The sequence below is a fragment of the Zasmidium cellare genome, assembly GCF_010093935.1.
Source record: "Zasmidium cellare ATCC 36951 unplaced genomic scaffold M409scaffold_43, whole genome shotgun sequence".
In the NCBI taxonomy this organism is placed as follows: domain Eukaryota; kingdom Fungi; phylum Ascomycota; class Dothideomycetes; order Mycosphaerellales; family Mycosphaerellaceae; genus Zasmidium; species Zasmidium cellare.
This window is the reverse complement of record NW_022986987.1, coordinates 57,431-79,241: the sequence shown is the minus strand read 5'-3', so window position 1 is coordinate 79,241 and position 21,811 is coordinate 57,431. Positions and strand designations below refer to the sequence as shown.

General features: G+C 54.1%; 8 protein-coding genes across 8 annotated transcripts; 2 read left to right on the top strand and 6 right to left on the bottom strand.

Annotated features, from left to right (window-relative positions):
- M409DRAFT_28415 (uncharacterized protein) lies at positions 1 to 724 on the bottom strand (the record flags this gene model as incomplete). Its single annotated transcript, XM_033809026.1, has 2 exons — positions 1 to 482; positions 532 to 724. The coding sequence occupies 2 exons, from the start codon at positions 722 to 724 to the stop codon at positions 1 to 3; spliced, it is 675 nt and encodes a 224-aa protein (XP_033661973.1).
- Positions 725 to 1,123: 399 nt separating this feature from the next.
- M409DRAFT_28414 (uncharacterized protein) lies at positions 1,124 to 5,175 on the bottom strand (the record flags this gene model as incomplete). Its single annotated transcript, XM_033809025.1, has 3 exons — positions 1,124 to 1,963; positions 2,015 to 5,077; positions 5,128 to 5,175. The coding sequence occupies 3 exons, from the start codon at positions 5,173 to 5,175 to the stop codon at positions 1,124 to 1,126; spliced, it is 3,951 nt and encodes a 1,316-aa protein (XP_033661972.1).
- A 511-nt stretch (positions 5,176 to 5,686) lies between these two features.
- Positions 5,687 to 7,417, top strand: M409DRAFT_69950 (uncharacterized protein; the record flags this gene model as incomplete). The annotated part of the gene is made up of 5 exons (XM_033818507.1): positions 5,687 to 5,842; positions 5,899 to 6,154; positions 6,212 to 6,443; positions 6,497 to 6,993; positions 7,056 to 7,417. 5 exons carry the CDS (start codon positions 5,687 to 5,689, stop codon positions 7,415 to 7,417), a joined length of 1,503 nt encoding a protein of 500 aa, XP_033661971.1.
- Positions 7,418 to 7,493: 76 nt separating this feature from the next.
- On the bottom strand, positions 7,494 to 10,193 carry M409DRAFT_59356 (uncharacterized protein; the record flags this gene model as incomplete). Its single annotated transcript, XM_033814166.1, has 1 exon — positions 7,494 to 10,193. The coding sequence occupies one exon, from the start codon at positions 10,191 to 10,193 to the stop codon at positions 7,494 to 7,496; it is 2,700 nt and encodes an 899-aa protein (XP_033661970.1).
- Positions 10,194 to 11,547: 1,354 nt separating this feature from the next.
- On the bottom strand, positions 11,548 to 14,489 carry M409DRAFT_59355 (uncharacterized protein; the record flags this gene model as incomplete). The annotated part of the gene is made up of 2 exons (XM_033814165.1): positions 11,548 to 11,577; positions 11,634 to 14,489. 2 exons carry the CDS (start codon positions 14,487 to 14,489, stop codon positions 11,548 to 11,550), a joined length of 2,886 nt encoding a protein of 961 aa, XP_033661969.1.
- A 1,435-nt stretch (positions 14,490 to 15,924) lies between these two features.
- M409DRAFT_69948 (uncharacterized protein) lies at positions 15,925 to 17,109 on the top strand (the record flags this gene model as incomplete). Its single annotated transcript, XM_033818506.1, has 2 exons — positions 15,925 to 15,985; positions 16,067 to 17,109. The coding sequence occupies 2 exons, from the start codon at positions 15,925 to 15,927 to the stop codon at positions 17,107 to 17,109; spliced, it is 1,104 nt and encodes a 367-aa protein (XP_033661968.1).
- A 663-nt stretch (positions 17,110 to 17,772) lies between these two features.
- Positions 17,773 to 18,230, bottom strand: M409DRAFT_28409 (uncharacterized protein; the record flags this gene model as incomplete). The annotated part of the gene is made up of 3 exons (XM_033809024.1): positions 17,773 to 17,803; positions 17,857 to 17,909; positions 17,970 to 18,230. The coding sequence occupies 3 exons, from the start codon at positions 18,228 to 18,230 to the stop codon at positions 17,773 to 17,775; spliced, it is 345 nt and encodes a 114-aa protein (XP_033661967.1).
- A 2,380-nt stretch (positions 18,231 to 20,610) lies between these two features.
- M409DRAFT_37610 (uncharacterized protein) lies at positions 20,611 to 21,802 on the bottom strand (the record flags this gene model as incomplete). The annotated part of the gene is made up of 3 exons (XM_033810764.1): positions 20,611 to 20,836; positions 20,906 to 21,649; positions 21,714 to 21,802. 3 exons carry the CDS (start codon positions 21,800 to 21,802, stop codon positions 20,611 to 20,613), a joined length of 1,059 nt encoding a protein of 352 aa, XP_033661966.1.
- Positions 21,803 to 21,811: the final 9 nt, after the last annotated feature.

The following is a 21,811-nucleotide window of genomic DNA, read 5'->3' as shown; positions in this document are numbered from 1 at the left end:
TCACTTCTCCTTCCTGCCCTCTCCATACTCAGGGTAGCTTGCCTTGTACCCCAAGACATAGCCGCCAAACCACCTTCCCACCACGACTCCAAAAGCGTAACTCGCCGGATGCGCCAACCACGCAGGACCAGGAAACGCCATCGAAATTTCAGCCGAGTCGAGCATGAGTAGCAATTGCGGCAGACTGGGCGACACGTTCTGCGTATAGCAATCATCAAGATAGCTATAAATGTTGCGAAAGAATTTGGCGTTGGCTCCGAAGGCTTCTGGATCATTGGAAGGGCTCTTCGGCGATGTGTACGTCGAGATTTCGATGGTACAAGGACCTTCATGAGTATCATCGACCTTGAACGTGTGTCGAGCCCGAGCAGGAACGTGCACTGGTTGCGGATCCGATGCCGACACGGGTATTTTCTTCCCTTCCAAGGTGAAGATGTATCGACCTTCTTTGACATGGAAGAACTCGTCTTGGGACCAATGCCCTGGACAGTATCAGCAACGTACGATAGCGACGACTCACACTCGGCTTACAGTGAGGTGGAGGTGTCAGATAATTGAGCTCGTCGGGAACTTTCTGCAACGCGGTGGGAGTGTGTGTTGTCTGGATCTCGAGTACGCTCTTCCCAGATGGCGGCTGAACCCACTTGGTCGACCGGATGCCATTATACTGCCAGAGGGTTTCGCCTTGCTTTGCGTTGTTCGTGCGCTTTACATGGAAGGACATCTTCGTCGCGCTACAGATCTTAGCTGTAAAATCCCGTCAGACCTTTGCATTTGGAAGGAAAAGCAACGTTCAGCTCTACCGGTTGCTTTATAGGCAATTGCTGGTTGTACGTCGCTTGGGGGCGAGCTGAACACAAGTGGGGCTGCTCATTGCCGTGCTGCGAATGCAAGAGCAAGCTGACGCACACCAATGACAGCGGCTGAAGACTCTCGTGATGGTTCTGGCAGTCGACGAGGAGCTACGATTCATGTGCAAGTACAGCACCACGGAGACCAATCGCTGGAGCGGGGTCGTCACCACCAATGCCCGAATTCGTCAACCTGCAGCCTTACACTACAATGGAACCTGGAGTACTCATTGAGCTCGTCGAAAGGCGACTTTCCATTCGTGACTACCAACCTAGTTGCTTGTCGCCTGAGCACTCCGCTCTGCAAGGCTGCCCTGCGTTCTGAACAACGACGGGTTTCTCACAAACTTCTCATGTACCTTGAACGCACCAAACACCTCCTGCTCGTCCTTCTTGGCTGGATCACGACCATATCCGCCTCCACCAGGGGTCATAACGACAATGTGGTCGCCGGCGTTCATTGGCGTCGTCGCCTTACCACCTAGACTGATCGTCCTGGTCGTGCCATCCTCATACTTGCGAATCCACAGATTGACACCTCGTTGGCCTTCGTCACCGCCAGCCATGCCGTGTGGTGGGATCACTCTTCTCTCTGACAGGATCGAGACTTGTACCGGTCTCCTGAACTCGATGTCCCGGATGCATCCGTCGCCGCCACGATGAAGGCCTGCTCCACCACTACCCTTGCGAATGGAGAACTCGTGTAGGATGACTGGATACCGCTTCTCGAAAATCTCTGGGTCCGACATCCTGGTGTTGGTGATATGCGTGTGGACACCACTCTCCCCATCCCAGTCAGCGCCTGCTCCTGAACCACCGGCGATGGTCTCGTAGTAACCGAAACCTTTGGTAACCTTGCCCGTCTCTGCATCCGTGCCTCCGTATCCGAACGTCAGATTGTTGCAAGTGCCTTGAGATGCTGCAGCGGCGCGGAAGGCCTTGAAAATCAGGTCGACGATCCGCTGCGATGTTTCGACATTCGACCCCACTGTTGCGGCTTTCAATGATGGCGAGAGGAGTGTGTTTGAAGCACTGTCTAGCTTGATATGAATTGGAGCCAGGCATCCCTGATTGAGAGGAATATCTGAAGAGATCATCGACCGAAGGCAGTACTATCAGGATTGTCAGTATCAAAACTCCTTTGGGGTAGTGGATCGACTTACCATGATACCGGAGTACATGATCGCGGGCGGACAGTTAAGGTTACCAAAGTGCTCAGGACCTGTGCCAGTGAAATCGAACACAGCATTCCCAGTCTCGCGGTCGATGTCAATCTTGAGCGCCAACGGAGTCCCATCATCAATATAGTCGACAGCTTGCAGTGTCTGGCCCGCAAAACGTTCAGAGAAGATCTTCAGCAGCTCTCGCACAGACTGGGCGGCATTATGCTGGATAGCCTTCATGTAGAACTGGACTACAGGCCACGAGTACTCTTTCACCAGTGCTTGGATCAAATGGATGCCTCGATTATTCGCTGCAATAGCTGCTTTCAAATCGGCGATGTTATCTCGCAGTGTCCTTGTGCCGCTGCAGCCAGGATAAGAGCCAGGAATGTCGTAAAGGATCTCTGTCAGGCCCTTCTCATCGAATACGCCTTCTTTGACCATCTTAAAGGATTCCACGGCGACGCCTTCTTGCCACAATTCCGTGGAGTTGGGAGGCATTGAACCGGGTTGGATGCCGCCAATATCAGCGTGGTGACCTCTGTTGGCGACGAAGAAAAGAATATCTTTCGGGTCATCATCGTTGTCGAAGACTGGTGTGGTGACCGTTAGATCTGGCAAGTGCGTTCCGCCGGAGCATGGATGGTTGCTGAGCAGGACATCTCCTGGCTTGAGTTCTCCTGGACCATAGAGATTGGCTTGATATGCTATCGCATAGCTCATGGACCCGAGATGGCCTGGAATATGTGGTGCGTTTGCCACGAGCCCTCCATCTGCGGAGAAGACGGCGCATGAATAATCCAGGCGCTCCTTGATGTTGACAGAGATGGAGGTCTTCTGCATGGTTTGACCCATCTGTTCGGCAACACTCATAAATCGATGACCAAAGACACTGAGCTGGATAGGGTCGGGCTGATCAATACCCACATCAGGCTTCTCGATATTCGAGATCTCAAGCATGACATGCTCAGGAAGAATGATCGCCGCACTGCCTGGATCCACAACAATCGTCTGCGTCTTGTCAATGACCATCGCTGGCCCTTGTACACGAGTCCCAACGGGAAGAACACCCAATGAATAGACCGCCGTTTCCGTCCATCCGTGATTCGGGAAGAAGACCTGTCGATACGAATCCGCCGATGAAGGACTGACTGGAGGTGACAATTGCACTCGCTTAAGCTCCTCGAATGGGCTTGTAAGTTGGACCTGCATTCCTTTGGCCGTACTTCGGACTCGCACATCGTCGACCAAGATATCCCTTGGCTGTGTGAAGCCGAATTGTTGATGGTGTCGAGCGATGAATGCCTCGCCGAACTTCTCAAGTCCGCCGTCTGGCTGCGGGATCATGAGTGCGGTATCGCTGCCTTGGTATCTCATGTTCAAGAAAAGAGTGTGCTCGATCTGGCTCGTCTCGAGGCCCTGTGCGACCAAACCATCCTTGCCTGCTTTGCAGAGTTTATCCAAGCGGCCTTGTATTTGTGGCAGCGCGGCGGCCGAGAATGTGACTGCTTCTGCCTCTTGATTCTCCACAACAACGTCTGCCAAAGCCATGCCATATGCTGAAAGGATACTCGAGTACTTGGGAATGATCGCACGTTTGATGCCCAAGTCACAAGCAATAGCAACGGCGTGTTGGCCACCAGCTCCGCCGAAGCATCCAAGATTATGGGCTCCAGTCTCGAAACCTCGTCCTTCGCTTAGAGTCCTGATAGGACGTGTCATTGTGGCGTTCGCGATGGAGATGAATCCAAGAGCAACCTCTTCAGGTGTCAAGGTGGCTTCGCCGGTTTTCTCCTCGTTGACGACGGTTGTCAGCTCCGCGAACTTCTTCTTAACGATCTCGACGTCCAATGGCCTGGGGAAAGACTCTGCAATTATTCGCCCCAGGAACAGGTTCGCATCAGTGACGGTCAGAGGCCCTCCTTTGCCATAAGAAGCCGGACCAGGAGCCGCACCAGCGCTTTCAGGGCCAACTACGAACATGCCATTTTGCCAGAATAGCATGGAGCCACCACCAGCAGCCACGGTGTTGATGTCTAATTGAGGAGTTTGGATTGTGACCTGCGCTATGGTAGATTCGAATATGTGCTCCAGGCTGCCAGAAAATCGACAAACATCAGTGCTGGTGCCGCCCATGTCGAAACCCAGCACAGGTGTGGCGTCCTTGTCATCGTAACAGGTTCGCGAAAGGCCCACCACACCGCCAGCTGGACCACTCAACACACCTCTGAGGCCAGTGAACCTCGAAAAGGAGACTAGCCCGCCATCTGACTGATTCAAGAACAGCTTCTCGCCATTCTTGTCTTCAAGCCGGCCCTTGAAACCGTTCCGGAAACTTTTCAGGTACTCCTCTGTCACCGGCGAGAGATAGCCATCAGCGACTGCCGACTGTGCTCGAGGCACGAGTTTGGCCATCGTCTGCAGCTCAGAAGACACCGAGACTCGGAAACCCAGCTCCCTAGCAACCTCAGCCACGGCGTTCTCGTGCTCCTGGAATGTGTAAGAGTGCATGAAAGCGACACTGATACTTCGATAACCTTCCCTCCATAGAGCCGACAGATCCTTTTGAACAACATCCAGGTCAGGCGTTTTCAAGATCCGAACAGCCTCGCCAGTCAGTCCAGTGCACAGTTGGGGATCAGAATCTACATCAACGGGCTGCGGTTCAGCGTCTTCAGCGAAGCCTTCAATCGTCACCCTCTCATCAACCTCCACAACGGTCTCATACAGCTTGCTCAACCGCTGCACACTCAAATCGAAAATATTCGGCCGCGCCTGATTCCCAATCTTGAGAATATCTCGGAAACCCTTCGTCGTGACCAGCGCGACGCGAGCCCCTTTTCGTTCGAGCAGGGCGTTGGTGGCGACGGTTGTGCCCATGCGGATCGATTCGACGGCTTCGATGTCGAGGGGTTCGTGCCGGGGGATTGTGGTATTTGTGGCGATTTCGAGGATTTGGCGGATGCATTCTGTTGGGGCGTCTTTGTATTCTTCAGGAGAGTCGGAGAGGACCTTCAGAACGATGTCGTTTTGTTGGCCCGGGATTTGGGCCCATGCATCGGTCTACTGAGGGTCAGTTGGGGTCCTCATTGCGAATGAGACGTTCGACTTACGAATGTGCCTCCTCGGTCGATGGCTATCCGGATCCCTTTGGCGGCCATCTTGAGTTACAAATCTCTGGGAGCAACGATCGAAGGTGAGTCAAGAGGAATGGAGAAAGCCCAACAACACTACCAAAAGACAACTTCGCACCGCAAAGCTACTTTAAAGCATCTCTTGCGTCTTGCAATGCTGACCTTTTAGCTGACCCTTGAAGCACATAGAGCTTCACTCGCCGAGTGGAGCTCCACCGGCTGATAGGCAAGGAAGCCGCATGCCCCTCGGCCTGTGAAGAGGTTCGCCGGTCGATGAAGTCGGCATCGGTGCTGGATACCGACCATTACTTTGCTTCCTATCAGCACATAGATAGGTCGAGGTCTCTTGCCCGGCCGATGAATTGACTATCAGCTCTCACAACACGTCCAAGGCTTGGTCGCCTGAGGCCAAGACGGGGAGGCGCGTTGATGTGGGACGAGGTCAGGATGGCCTTTATCACCATCTTCATCCCTGGTCATCTGGTCTTCGAAGCAACTTGGAAGGTGGAAGATCCTTCTAACATCTATTCCCTTCATCATGGAACCGACGACCACGGCGCATGACTTGAAAACTTCCAAGAACGACCTCAAAACGCCCCCAGTCGACGAAACAGCACAAATCGACATTGATAATGGCTCCACGACCACGTACATCGATCCAGCTCAGGAACGTAAAGTCCTACGGAAATTCGACGTACTCAACCCCTCACCCAACCCCGTCAAGCAACCATCTAACTCACACCCTCCTAGCTCTTCGCAATCGGCCTCTTCGGCCTCTTCTACGCCATGGCAAACCTCGACAGAAGCAATTTAGGCAACGCCCAGATCGCCGGGATGCCAGAAGACATCGGGCTCGTGGGGAATCAATTCGGGACGGCGACGACGTTGCTGTACGCAACCTACGTTCCCTTCGAAGCCCCCGCGGCTCTCCTCCCCAAGAAGATCTCCCCAAAATACCTCATGTCGTTTTGTGCGTTTTCTTGGGGCTTGACGACACTTGACATGGGTACGTTTGCCTCTCTCTCTCTCCATTGTCCCTATCGTCTGACTGGTCCTTTTACAGGATTCATCCAAGACTATAAAGGCCTCTACGCCTGCCGCCTCCTGATCGGTCTCTTCGAGAGTGGCCTCATTCCCTCCATCAACGTTTACATCGCCATGGTGTACAAGAAGTCGGAGAGAGGGAAACGTTCTGCCGTGGTTTTCGCCTTTAATGCCTTTTCGAGTGCGTTCGGAGGCGTCCTCGCCTTTGGACTCACGCAAATCCGTGGGCCGAACGGGTTCGAGGGATGGCGGTGAGTCTTTCTTTGCATACCTCAGAGGAACTTACTGATCACACCTGGCACAGATGGCTCTTCATAGTCGAAGGGCTGCTAACCCTCCTCCTCGTCCCCCTCTCTTACACCCTCTTCCCCGCCACCCCCACAACCGCCTGGTTCCTCACCGCCCCCGAAAAACACCTCATGACCCTCCGCTACACCCAAAAAACCTCCCACTTCGCCCTCGACGAACCCTTCGCCTGGACCGCCGTCGTCAGCGCTTTCACGGATACGAAGTGGTACGCCTTCTGGATCTATCAGTTCTGCTGCGATGTCTCGCTGTATGGGCTCACGACGTTCATGCCGGCGACTGTGCAGGGGTTGGGGTATTCGTCTGTTCAAGCGAATTTGATGACGGTGCCGGTGTTCATGGTTTCGTTGGTGGTGTTTCTCGTCATTGCGTGGGCTTCGGATCGCACGGGATTGAGAGGGCCGTATCTTCTCGGTGCTCTAACAAGTCTAATCATCGGCTACGCAATCCTCATCTCTGTGGAGAATTTGAAGGCGAGGTACTTTGCCTGCTTCAGTACGTTTCCCTTCCCTTTTGCCCGCCTCAGTCATGCAACTCCAACTGACATTCTTCCGCAGTGGCCGCAATAGGCATCTACCCAACCACCGGCCTCTCCCTCATGTGGCTGCAAGACAACGCCGCAGGCCACTACAAACGCGCCACCATGGTCGGTATGACCCTGACTCTCGGCAACACGGCCGGCGTGGCAGTCGGCCAGATCTTCACGACCGAGTCGAAACCTCGCTATATCGAAGGTATGTCCATCGCCCTCGGGCTCGCTTGCGTGAGTATGGCGATGGTAGTCGCCTTGATGGGCGGTATGGCGTATGTCAATGGCAAGAGGGCGAAGGCGATCAAGAAGGCGGAAGAAGAAGGGAAGGAGATAGAGCCGCGGCCGGGAAAGGGGGATTATGATGTGCACTTCAGGTATTCTTTGTAGACCCATCCCAATCTCAACACCACTCCATACAACAATAGCAACTGCGCGAACCGCATGTTTCATGAAACTGCACAAATCACGCAAACATCAACCTCTCATCCTCCCGACTCATAATGAACGCCCTACAAGCCGAGACCTCCACCCCGGGGCCCGACCGCTCCTGCAACCTGCCCCTCGACGGCTTCAACATCATCCTCCTCAGATGCTGCTGCGGGATCAGGCTCTGTCGGACTATCAGCCTTGCATCCTCCGCGGGGTGTGGGCGCACCACCGCCGCGTGGAGTGCCATTGACATCCAGACTAGACGCTGGATCCCCGTCTCCGGGCCGATGGCGTAGGTATCTCCATCTTCGAGACGGAAAGTGGAAGCGGTGGTTTTTGTGGGCCGCGATTCGAAGGCGCGGTAGACTTCTGTTTCGAGGAAGGGGACTTGGCCGTGCCAGCGTGCTTCGGCCATGCGGCAGCCGAAGTTTTTGAGTTGGAGACAGGAAGTGGTGAAGTAAGCGAAGGTGCAGGTCATGGAGGTGTCTCGGAGGATGTTGGTCCAGAGGTTGTCGGCTTCGGTGGTGAAGTGAAGGGACTCGATGGGCTCTTCGTGGCTGGTAGGGAAGAGGGCGACGATGAAGTGTCTGCCAGTGGTGTCGATGCCTGTTGTCTGCAAGGTGGACATAAGACCTTCGATGAGGTCGCAGAGCGCCAGCAGGCTGCGTCTGTCCGAGGCGCCTATCTGTTTCAGAAGGGCCTTGTTTCCTTGCCTGAGCTCTTCAGGTATGTTGAAGTCATCTCGGAGTTTCTCCCACTCTGGGTATTGGTGGATGTACCGCTCCGCGTACAAGGGGAGTAGGTCGGCCAAGAGCTCACGAATCTTGACTCTCTTCGCGAAGCCCGAACAGAGGCTCACTTGAAGGCCCCATGTGGATTCGAGGAAAGCTGGATCCAGTCTATGAGCGCGCAAGCGATCCATCTCGCGTTTTTTCAGCGATATACCATCATTCTTCTGTGACTTGGACACAAACTGAGGGACCACGTACATGCCGACCTGAGCTCCAATTTCACGCTCTCGGTCGTGGAGCCAGAAAGGATCGTAGGTCCCCAGCGGTCTCCTGTATTCGGCACTCTTCGCTCGCATCCCCGATATGTTGTGGGAACACAGGCCGTTGGCAACTTCGACGTTGGCCCCAATCTCAATCGGTTCTTTCAGGTCGATCTTCGCCAGATGATAGGCGTGAGAAACATCCAAACGACGAGTCCAGTGGTATTTGCCATCAGCGACAGGATAGACTACTCCTCCACCAATGACTATGCAAGCGGACCTAGTCGCAGCCTCTGAAATGAACTCAGGAATGATGAAGCCAGGGCCCCATATATCTAGAATCTGCTCCGGGGTCGCTATGAGATCGTGGGCGCCATTCTCCCGATTCTCTTGATGAGGCTCGATCCAGGGATCCCCGGGCATGGCAACTGTAAATGCCATCACTGGAGCCTCGAGCATACCATCGAGGCACGAAAGCCGTATCGGCTGGAATCGCACCATGGGTCTAGGATCCACATCCGAACTGTCCGTGCCGAGCAAATCCACCCCTTTCAAGCTGCATTCCAAGAAGAAGAGATCCAAGTCGCCAGTGTGCCCTTGTGAGTAAGAAGCGAGGCTAAGACACAGGATATGCTCTGCGAGAGCACAAATCGATAAGCTGTTCCGCCATGTGTCCAGTATCGTTGTGAGACCCGGTATTCGGCGCACGATTTCGACTGCGCACGATGTGAGGTCTTCCCAGGCCCGGCGCTTCCTCTTTGAAACATCATCGAGCAAGACAAGCATTTTGACGCCAAGATCAAAGGGGATTTGACAGGCCTGCACCGATCTCTCACCTGTTTTGCATAAGACCGTATATGAGTCGCAGCAGCGACCTGTTCGTTGCAACTCTGCTGCAGCTGTGCAGAAACCCCGAAGGCTGCTAATATGTCGTGCCACATGATTCTGGCAACGTATCAGGGCAACGGCTTGCTGACTTTGGTCTTGTTCAGCGAAGCTCACTTCACTGCACCAGTTCGATTCGAACCAGGAACTGGACGGCACGAATCCTGCCAGTCCACATAGAGATGCGACCAAGTGGTTTACCTCGACCGCGGATGTATCTGAAAAATCATCGGGCTGCCTCGTCATGAAATCGTCACCAACATCGTCCGGGTGATGGATGCAGCCTGCAACATGCCAATCTCGACCTGGCAGCCGATGTGTCGTCACTGGCGGCTCGAAACTAATCCACGGCCGTTGCTCCTGGTGTTCCACAAGAAGGCGCGATATACGGTCCGTGGTGTATCCAAGCTGAATTACGTCTTCAAGCCATTTCCACTTATCCGTGCCGGTGAGATCCTCGAAATTATTATCTAAGATTAATTGCAGCACGTACTCTTCAGACCTTCTAATCAAGGCGGTGAAGATTCTATCGAGGGGCGGACGTCGGTCGCTCCGTGACACGTTTAGAGGGTTTGTCATTGTTCCAGCTCGCAGGCTTTGGTCTCCCTGCTCTTGGGGAATCTCCTCCTCGAAGTCATGCTCGACAAGAAGGTCTGACACACGCTCAATGTTCCACCCGTTCCACCTAGTCTCTTCTTCCAGGACTCTAAGCCACATCCACTGACTGCTGAGATAGTGGAGATCGTACTTCAGGATTGATTTTATCGCATCCTTGTCGCACCTTCTCACCGCGGCGTTAAAGGTGGTGTTGATGGACTCGTGAGGGTCATCCCTTGACGTGGTTCGAGAGCTCTTCATTGTTGTAACACGAGCAGTCAACTGCAAGTACTATAAATCTGCAGTTCTCGCAGCACGCCTGCCATAATAACTCATTCAGAGCTCATCCACCCCGCAGGAGGCTGTGAAAGAGGCCGCACTGGGACGTCCCGTCGAAGACGCGTGGGGGAGGCGTCTCCGGCTGTGATTTGAGGCGATGTGCATGCTTGCCGCTCCAGTACAAGCCAGTCGCAAGACAGCATTCGATTGACTTGCAGCTTCGCGCGGGCTGATGAATGAGTCTATTCGACTCTCTTCTCCTGGCGGTGTTCTCCTGTGGAAGCCTCATCCTCATGGGGGCGCCAGTCCACGATCTCGGTGCAAAGAAGACACATGCTCGGTCCGCCAGGCTTGATCGCACGATGCGTACATTCTAGAGGGCAAGTTTCTGTGGCGAGTCAGACGTCGATCCGTTTGAACAATGTTCGATGAGATATTTACAGCCCTGAAGTGAGGTCGACCCAAGTCAGGTGGCCTGAGATACGTGACCCCACTGCCCCGAAAGGCACCTCATAAAGATTAGCGCATGTACGTGCTTCCTGAGATAAGACCCTATGTTCCGACTCTTCGTCTACTTCGACTAGATTCCTCATAGTATCCTCTTAGAACTACGAGGTATACCTAATTCTAGACATAAAGCAGTTAAGACGATGAGGATGTTAACAAATTACAGGGTTCAGATTTATTAGTCCTAGCCTGTTATTCGTTAGCATGAACTTCGTCTGCCAAGTGTGTTCGATGACTCCGCTCAACTTGCCCGTTAGTATAGTTCGCCAGTCCATCTTTATGCTCTTGGTAGAAACCCACCGTAATAACAAGGGAACAGAAGAATTGCTCCTAGGTCTTCGTTTTCACTCGAAAACCATTTTCAGTGATTGAATGAATGATTGATTGATTCCAAGACATCTTCTCATTCCAACCCCCTTCTACCCTCCTCTGCTCTGTATAGAAACATATGTAAAAGTGTTATCTTCTCTCTTTTGAATTAAACAAGACATTAAAAATCCACAAGTCCTTCTCTTCCATATATAACATGGGTATCGTCATTTTTCGAAGATGTATAGTAGTAGAATCGTCAGAAGTAAAAAAGTTCCAAGATGAGGACAAAAATTCGTCGAGTAAAAAGAATAATCAAGAGCGTTCGTCCGTCTGTCGTTCCAAAATCGACAGAGTAGTGATGGGGCGCTGTACGCTTGCAAAAAGAGACATATGAGATGGCCGTCTGTCCGTGGAGATGATGAGGGTCGAGGGCCGTATGCATGCAGAGATCGTCGTTCGTCCAGAAAATCGCAAAAACAACATGATAACAGTGGAGAGTGGAGAGAAACCAGATCCATCAAGTCGTCGCGACAACCACAAGGGCAATCTGCGAAAATCAAAGTCAGCAATCAAACCCCCCAATAGGACCAAGACACGACTTACGATAGCACCAATAACCAACAACCCCACCACACTCATAACGCGATTCAACATCCTCCACCACCTCGCTTTCAGAAACGTCTTCTCCTCTTTCCACCTCCTCTCCGCATCTCCCGCCTCGTGCTTCATCATCGCAGCCGCTACATCGTCCTGACTATCCGCCAGACCCTTTTCCAGCTCGACTGGACTCATCGGCCTCTTAGGCAGCGGCAGCAGCGCGCCTAGCATCCACATGAGCGGACACACGAAACCTAAAGCGAAGAGGAGGATCTGGCGGTTGCAGCGGGAGGTTATGAGCGTGTCGAGCGAGGAGACGAAAGAGGGTGCTTGCCAGACGGAGAGACGATTTTGCGATGTTCGTTTCGAGGGCGCCAGGCGGGGAGTCTGGCCATCGGGCTGGAGGTGGAAGTCGCTGAGGCGGTCTTTGGTCATTGGACGAGGGAACTCCATCGTATCCCAGAGACGTTGCTTGCTGTATTTTCGTGGCAGGCGATGGCCGCCTTCAGGGCTGGAGGTCTCAGAACCTTTGAGCTTGCCCCAGCGCGGTTGACCTGACGGTAGCACTTCTTCTCCGTTGGAGCCACCGGCGAGCGGTTCCTGGCTTTGCGGTAGAGGGTCTTGAAAGATAGCCATTGAGTCTCGTCGGCTTTCGTGAGAGGGTTTCGATCGGCCGCTCTTGCGGACTTTGGAGGACCGGCTGTCACGCTGTGAATTCTGCCTCTTGCGAGTGCGCGGTCTGAAGATTGCCGGAAGGAAATGGCTGCTGGTCGGACTGCTGGATTCCACATTGCTGTAGCCTGTGCCAAGTCTGCTTGTAATGCTTCGTTCGGTCCATGAGCTGTCGTTCCGTCTATGCATGGGCGGTCTTTGGCTGGCTGTCGACAGACTTCCCAAAGACACCTTGCTCTTCAACCCATGCGAACCACTGTAAAAGTTCCTCGCCCATGTCGGAAACAGGCTGCTGCCCTGACTGAATCTCTCACTCTCGACATAACTGACCTGGCTCTGCTGCCGCGAATGACTTGGTGTGCTGTTACTCCTCTGCCGTAATGAATACCCCGACCTCTTCTGCTTTAACCCGGGAGCCTGCAATGCCGAAAGAGTATCAAAATCCTCATCACTCTCTCTGCTCTTTGGTATGGGTGGTATTGGCGGGAGCGGGCCGTCGTACTTCTTCGTGGTGTCCAAGAGATTTGGTGCCCCTTTCGCGCGGAAGAGCGGCTGTGGTACCGCGGATTGCTCACGATATATACCCAGCGTCATGTCACCGGCGTCATCCTGAAATTCGCTGCTACTTGTCCCTCTTGTGCCTGGCGATCCCAAGTTCGATCCTATCGACTCTGCAGGAGCACTGCCCGTCCGTCGATGACCGACAGGGGAAAGTGGGAGACTGCTCGCCTCGTCGCCGGTCAACACACCACTCCCCAATGAGAAATGGCTGAGATGCTGACTGGCCGTCCGACTTTGTTCGCTCTCGCTTGCGATTGTGCTCAGATGACTGCTGAATGGCCGCTTGGGGTACGGGAGCGTGTCGATCTCTTCTTCCGCCATTGATTCAACTGCATGGGATGAGCCTGCCTGAGTGCTCGCCTGAGTGCTGAGAGACTCCGATGCAGCCTTATGTCGTAACCGCTTCTTGGGAATGTGAAGGGGAGGGAGAGGATCGTTCGATGAGGTTGATGCCCAAGAGCTCTTGGTCGCTAGGCTGTCCGCAGTCTGTGGACGCCCAACCGATCGGAATTGGAGGCGTGAATTAATCGAATCGATAGAAGTCGGACTGCGAATTGGATCCCCTCTGGAAATTGGTCGCACTGAGTCAGGAGTGTAAGCGATAAAGTTCGGTGACGACGGCGGTGGAAATGTCGCCTCAGAAATCGCCTGCGATTCTGGACGGTCCTGCGGTAGATGAGAAGCGGGAGTTGTGTTGATATCCCGTGTATTAAGGCTGCTTGGCGGGGAAGGAATCGATCCAGTGGAGTAGGTTCTGTGACGAGGAGTAGTTGACGGCTGTTCTAAATCGGAAGACGGTGCAGTACGAGGCCGGGTGGGAGAATCGTCCGCAGATAGGGAACCTGGACCTGGCTCTATCGGCGAGGACGTGGATGTATCGGATGCCGGAACTGGTCTAATTGTCGACAATCTCTGTGGTCGTTCGGGCGAGGTCTCCTGCAGTGTCTGCAACGCCAGCGCCGACCCTGATCCTGACCGGGCAGCCACCTCACCTGCTGCTGCACGTTCCCGATTCTCCTGCTCGGTCGGTGTTGGGGTATTTCGCAGAGTTGATATCTGGCTCAAACTACTGAATCTCTGGCTCTTGCCGCTCTTTTTCGAAGAGGCAATCTCGCTTTCATGGAGGGTGGAGGCCTGGGAATAGGCTGAGCTCGTGCTGAGACGGTGCCATGTTCGTCTGGATAGCTCGTGCTGCGAGTTGTTCGGGAGCAAGGTAATGTTGGACGCATTGTCCACTCTCTGCGCCTCATTCGCCGGCGTAGGCGTCTCTGAAACACCGTAGTCCCGGCTTGCAGCCGAAATACTTGAACTTGATACGCTAGCTCGCTTCACCAAGGCTGACTGGGGTAAGCGAGGCGGTGCACCACCGTGATTTTGCTGCCAATTCTCTTTGCTCTCGTCGCCGTCGCTGCGACTCTGCTGTGAGGACGTGGTCGAGGGAGGCGACGGCGAGGGGTTGACTAAGCGCACGGTAGGATGTTCTGGAACCTGGCTGAGTTGCTGCTGCTGCTGCTCGTTCTGCTGCGATTTCGATCGTTGGTGGAGCGCTTTTCGGCGGGTGGTGTTGGGGCGCTGGTCTCGTGGGGATGCTATCGGTCTCTGCGATGCGAAGAATCCGGGCGATGACATGTTTGCATTGCTGGTTTTGGGGCGTTTCGGTTCGGGGTCCAGGAACATGAAGAAGCTATTAAGAAGACAGGAAGGAACGACAGACGGTAAGGATCGTGGAGCATATCAAACGAAGGACAGGCCGAGAGCAAGAGCTCTGGACGGCGGAGAGCTCTCGCGGAGGGTGTGAGGGCGTCGGCGGTTGCTGAAGTAGTCAACTGTGTCAGGCAGGCGAGCGTGCGCTGGACAGTATGCAGGACGCAGGGTGGTGCAGAGGCCGGTATGGGTCGCAAACGGCGTCTGCTATTCCTGACGTATGCGCTGTAGGTAGCGGTGGATATGCGGTAGCGGTAGCGGTGGTGGAGCTGTGGTATATGGTATGGTGTAGCGAACGGTATGGAACAGGAAGACAGGAACGGTGGTCAGGAGAACGGTGAATACACTCACTCGGTCGCTGCGGACTGGCCATGTCGACCAGCTCAGACTATCCCGTACTATCGCCGCCATGTGTCTTCAAGCGTTCGCAATCGATAGGACCAGGGGCACACGAGCCATCGAGTCCACCGGCAAAGAGGTGACGCGAAATGAGCGCCCATTCGCATTGCGCTAGCACCACAGCCAATCGAGTTGGCGGAAACTGGGAGCATATCGATAAGCTCGCCGGCGACAGGACTTTCTGGCCTCTCGATGCTCGCCCTGGGGCACTTTTCATATTCGGGCGGCAGGCAGTCAGCGCATGTGTGACAGGGAACTGTACAGATCCATGAAACTGCCCTCAGCAGTCGCCGTCGTTTGTCGCAGCCAACGAAGGCACCCGCGGATGAGAGATGATGCAGACACACTCGGCCCAGCCAGCGGACGGAGCGTCGCGTGAGCTTTGTTCGCTCTTCCACAGCAACACCAACGGTTTTGCCGTGCCAGATGTCTCAAATTCGAGCCCAGAAATTCCCAGAAAATCGGAGGACGTCAACAACGGCGCGGCAGATCAGAATCCAGTTCGTCGGCATGCGAGATGGCGCAGACAAAGCCATGAGAATCTCTGCCATGGTACCATTGTCGCTGATCTCTTCGAGAACGCGCCGCGAAAATTGCACGCTAGTCGTCCGCCGCTAATGCAAGCACTCATTGTCTCCAATGCAGCTACTTCCTGCCACTTCGCGTGGTAGACGGCCATTGTGATCTGCTCGCGCAACCACGGACACACCACGCCGACTGTTGTACACCTCTTCATCTCTTGCGACGCCGTGTAGCTGCGTGTGCTGCTGTCGTCTTCGCCTTGCCATCGTGATGCACTGGAGATGAACAGCTCGAATCCCTGAATCGTACCGCATCCTGGTCCTTGTTCTGGGAGCTCGCAACGTCATCCGTCATTTGTCCGCCTGCTGCAGGTGGCAGTCGAGGCCACCAACGACACTGGAAGAATCGCGCGCACAAAACGATGGCGCCGTCAGGAAAGATGTGGGAGAAGGGCGTGGGTCTGGTCGAGAGGTTGCGAGCTTATTACTTTGGCAAGAAAGGTGTGTCGTCTGCTCAGACTCAAGTCTTGGCATCAAGAACAATCGTAAGAAAGGGAAGGAGTATCTAAAATGTGTATGTAGAATCACCACCTGCAATATCCGAGAAAACAGCCCTTCTCTACGCCATTCTCTTCACCGTCATCTTCGTCGCCCCATTCTACCTCTCCAAGACGCTTCGCACAACCCCGCTCAACTCGAGAGATTCACCAACGGTCATCAGAGCACGAGTGCGCGCAGTCGGTCTCAGCTGTCTAGCTTCCACCGTTCTCACCGTCTTCGTTCTCGTTCAGTATGGACACGCGAGCCCACGAGATGTCTTGCGTTTGTTTGGCATGTGGCCGTTCAACCCGCTTGACTGCCTCAAAGTCCTGCTGCTTGTGATGGTATTGTATACGGGACCACTCTACGAAACGATCTTTGTCGATGGTGGAATACGAGAGTTCAACCTGAAAGCGATTAAGGAGACGTTGTGGGATTCGCCGACTTCCAACCGAAACGTCGTAATCGCCCCTTGGGCAGAGGAGCTCGTCTTCAGATCGCTGGTAATCTCACTCTACCTCCTGGCGAAAGTCTCCCCGATACGGATTGTCTTCGTGACTCCACTTGTCTTCGGCGTCGCACACGTCCACCATCTGATCGAGTTCGTCCAAAGTCACACACCACCAGGACGAACATTACCAACATCGAATGTCCTGCTCATGGGCATCGTCAGGAGCTTATTCCAATTCGCATACACCAGCCTCTTCGGCTTCTTCACGGCCTTTGTCTATTTGCGAACCGGAAATGTCTTTGCCTCCATCACCGCACACATGTTCTGCAACTACATGGGCTTGCCACGAGTCTGGGGCAAAGTCGGCCAAGTCGACGACTGGGACATCACACCCGATGTCGCTCAGGGCAAACGAGACGATACTATTGAACACGTCCGCGTCGGCAATAGTGTGGTGAAAGACACAGATGAGAATGAAGCCAAGGCAGCGAAGGTGCTTGGGGCGGGAGTGAAGAATCTCGGCTCGACTTGGACGGTAGCATACTACTTGCTCCTCGTCGTAGGCGCATTCGGCTTCTACAGATTGCTCTTCGTCTTGACCGAAAGCAAGAATGCCCTAGCTACCTTCTCATAGCCAATCCAACCACCACACAGCATCGCCACGTTAAAGCTTCCATGAATGATCCCCTCACCGACTTCCTCGTCGTCTTGATTGCTACCTACCTTGCCTTGCCTGCAAGTACCCGCCGCCGCCACGCCCCCCGGCCGCCGCAGTTTGCTTTTATGATCTCTTCGGAAACTGTGTCGTTCAGGAGAGTAGCGAATCACCAAACAGACACAATACGACCTTTGTGACGGGAGCGACCTTGTCACTGCCGAACCAAGGGCGTGACCGGACGTTCCCGCTCGTGAGCGAAGTCTCCCTCTCCTTTTTTGTTTGTTGAGAAGGTTTGTGGGCTTTTGGGTGGGAGTTCGATTCCTGGTGATTGGCGGTGGTGGATTTCGATGGCTTTTATTTTGAGATTTTGTTTTCCAAACAGTTGGAGTGGATTGCTTTTCTTCGTGGCTTGGAATTGGGGAATGCATTTGCAAGTTTCGTTTTTAGAGGAAATCATCTATTGAACAGTATCCTGTTCGCATCTCTTGTGAGATTCAAACCAAAGACAGGCGGTGGCCTTCGTTCCCTAAAGGCAATTCCTCTTGAATCCATGATACTTTTGTCGTAGACCTCTGAACCACACCTAACGCCCTGCTAAATAACGCTCGTCGACTCCCCACGCTACAGTATGCCAGTCCACTACTCGTCGTTGTTGGCGGAACCGTCGCGTCTAGAGATCTCATTAGTCTTCTGACATCCAACTGTTGAGATGGCGCAACTCACGGGATATACCTCACGCCCGCATTCTCCGCCGCTGCAGCAAACTCCTCAGGCAACTGTACACAACACCATCAGCACCTCCCCACCCCAAAAAAACCGAATGAGTTTCAACATACCACTCCATTCACCTGCGTAGCATACACTCCCGGGACGTACCCGATCAGCCGCTGCCACTTGGCCACCCAGCTGTTCTCGGTGTCGTTGACGGTGATGAGGCCCTCGAAGACCTCGCTCGTGCAATCCGCGACGGAGTCTGAGCTGCCGGACATTTCGAGGAAGGCTTCACAGTTTGGGCAGCCTTGCTTGACGAATTTGGACTGTGCTTGGACGAAGGAGCAGACCAGGCAGGCGCGGAGGGAGCGTGGGACTTGCGACATGTGGGTGGTGTTGGTCGAGTGTGTCGTAGTGGTTGTGGATGAGATTTGGTGTTTGTGAAAAGTTGAGAGCGTCTGGATGATGTTTTGTCTTTGTCTCGTGAAAGTGTTGATGTTTTGCACGTGCTCTTTGTCGCGATAAGGCTGATGTGGATGTGGTGGTGGCAGGGATCCGCAGCTCGGTTGTTTTCTCCGCGCAGCCACAGCACAGGATGAGCTCACCGGCGAAAGCGTGCACAGACTTTCGAGGCTGTCTTCAGAATCTCGAAGAAAGTCGTCCGCCTTCCACGCTCTTTCGTACTACACCACGACATAGATTGTTCGCTTCGCCGCCATCACGAGCTGCACCGCGCTCACCCTGTCACTTCAGTCGGTTAATCCTGTCTCTAGCACAGCAGTCGACGCATTCGCACACCGAAAAAGGAACACCAAAAGTCTAAACTCGAACTTCATCGCCCAGCATGGCGGCCGAAGATGCTGTGGCGCTCAAGAACAAGGGCAACGAGTCCTTCAAGGCCAAGGACTGGCCCTCGGCGATCGAATGGTACGACAAGGCCATCGAGGCCAACCCCAACGAACCCTCGTTTTACACCAACCGCGCACAGGCACACATCAAGATGGAGGCATACGGTTATGCGATAGCGGACGCGAGCAAAGCGATTGAGCTGAATCCGGATTTCGTCAAGGCATACTATCGGAGAGCAGTGGCGAACACGGCGATTCTCAAGCATGGCGATGCGATTCACGATTGGAAGATTGTGGTGCGGAAGAATCCCAGTGATAAGCTTGCGAAGACGCAGTATGAGGCGTGTCAGAAGATGGTCAAGCGGGATGCATTCTTGAAAGCGATCGAGATTGCTGATGCGCCGTCAGCGGCGGAGGGACTGGATCTGGAGTCGATGGCGGTTGAAGAGTCGTACGATGGTGTACGGTTAAAAGACGAGATGACGAAGGAGTTTATTGAGGATATGATTGAGCGGTTCAAGACGGGCAAGAAAATCCACAAGAAGTATGTCTTCCAGATAATACTGGCGGTGAAGGACCTGGTGTACAATGAGCCGACGATGGTGGAGACGCACGTCAAGGAGGATGAGAAGATCACAGTGTGCGGTGACACCCACGGGCAATACTTCGACCTTCTCGAGATCTTCAGACTGAACGGCTTCCCATCAGAAAAGCACCACTACCTCTTCAACGGCGACTTTGTCGATCGAGGCTCCTGGTCAACCGAAGTCGCCCTGCTACTGTACAGCTACAAGTGGCTCTACCCGAACACCTTCTTCCTCAACCGCGGCAACCACGAAACCGACGACATGAACCGCATGTACGGCTTCGAAGGCGAATGCAAAGCCAAATACACCGAACGCGTCTTCAAGCTCTTCTCCGAATCTTTCTCCGCCCTGCCCCTCGCAACCCTGATCGGCGACAAGTACTTCGTCCTCCACGGCGGCCTCTTCTCCGACGACGACACCTCCCTCGACGACATCCGCAAGCTGAACCGCCACGGCCAACGCCAACCGGGCCAATCAGGCCTGATGATGGAAATGCTCTGGACAGACCCCCAAACCGCCCCCGGACGCGGCCCATCAAAACGTGGCGTGGGACTGCAATTCGGCCCCGACGTCACGAAGCGATTCTGCGAGAAGAACGGCCTCGAAGCGATCATTCGAAGTCACGAGGTGCGGATGGAAGGCTACGAAGTCGAGCACGACGGCAAGTGCATCACGGTGTTTTCCGCACCGAAGTACTGCGATTCGACGGAGAACAAGGGCGCGTTCATCAACATCGAGAGTGATTACAAGTTGCAGTATACCCAGTTTGATGCCGTGCCGCATCCGGATATCAAGCCTATGGTGAGTAGCGTCCAATCCCCCGTGAGGCCAATTTGGACACCAGGAACTAATCTGTGTGCAGGCATACGCGAACAACGGCATGATGAGCATGATGGGAATGTAAAGTAACAACGATCTGACCCATGGATCTACCACCACTTTCAGCTTCTCTGTGTATCTGCTTCAGCGATGCACAACTCATTTCCATGCGGCATGGTCTTGGAAATGGGGCTTCCTCGTGTACGTTCGCATAGCGCTGGTGTATTGGCGAGTACAGGTTGGAAAGAGACGCATGATACAGGCATTTCCGCCGGAGTCTGATACCAAGAACGCGGCTGTTGTGCACACGATGGCTGTGCGAGTATGATGAGATACAGAGCATATGTACCCATACGCATTCGATTCGATTCGTCTCTTCTTCACTTAGAATGCTTCTCTTGCTGTGTCGTTCAACACCACGCTTGCCACCCGCTTTTCACAATCCCACCAACGCCAGCGCTAAAATAAACATCACAGAGCAAAGTCCATATCACCCCATGCAGCGTATCCTGCTATTTCTTGGGCAAATCGAACAACTGCGGCTTCATGTTGAGCTTGCACAGCTTCGCCACGCAGCCCGCCAACTGCAAATACGTCTGCATTCCCTCCAGAATTCGCATGTGCGTGAAACCGATCTCGCGGATGAATTCCAGCTTGGTATGTTCTGAGAGTTCGGGGATCGTCTTGGTGACTTTGAACATGGTGCTGATGATGTCGTGGGAGGAGTAGCCGAGGGTCCTGTTGTTGCAGATTAGCAACGAGTCGAGCATCAATGTTGAGGCGTGTAGGTGGTGTAAGGGGACATACCATAACTCCTTTAACGAATCCAACGCCTCGTCGACTTTCTGCTCCTGACAATGCCTCACCATCGCCTGCACCTTGATCGGATGCGGACTATCCACTACCCGAAACACATTATCACTATTCACAAACCCGAACCCCGCATGCGTGCTCTGCAAATTATTGATCGCCTGCCGCATATCGCCCTCCGCGCTGAACACCAACGCCGCCAGCCCATCATCGCTATAATCCACCTTCTCCGCCTCGCAGATCTGCTTGACCCGCCACGCGACCTGCGAATCCTGCAGTCGGGCGTACCGCAGGATGGCACAGCGAGATTGTAGTGGCTCGATGATTTTGTTCGACTGGTTGCACGCGAAGGCGAAGCGTGTCGTGCCCGAGTAGATCTCCATCGTCCGTCGAAGGGCCTGCTGCGCGCCGCTCGTCATGCTGTCCGCTTCGTCCAGAATCACGATCTTCTGCCTGCCTGCGGGCAGCGTCACTTTCTTCTGCGCGAAGCCCTTGATCCTATTTCTTACGACATCGATACCGCGCTCATCGGACGCGTTAAGTTCCAGCACGGCTTCCTTGTAGGCATCGCCGAGCAGTTGGCGGGCGAGACAGAGGATGGAGGTGGTTTTGCCGATGCCTGGCATGCCGCTGATGATGACGTGCGGCATGTTGCCGTCTTTGGCGATGATTTTGAGGCGTTCGATCGTTTCCGTGTTGCCGACTATGTCGTCGAGGAAGACGGGGCGGTATTTTTCCACCCTGTACAAGAGACCATATTAGTTCTGGATGTTGGAGGGGGGTTTGATTTTGGGAGAGTATGTACCATGGCAGCTCGTAGGTGGTGGAGGAGCCATTTGTCTGGGCCTTTGTGCCGTTTGTTTGGGCGTCTTTGGAGGATTCTGCTCTCGCCATGGTGGGTGA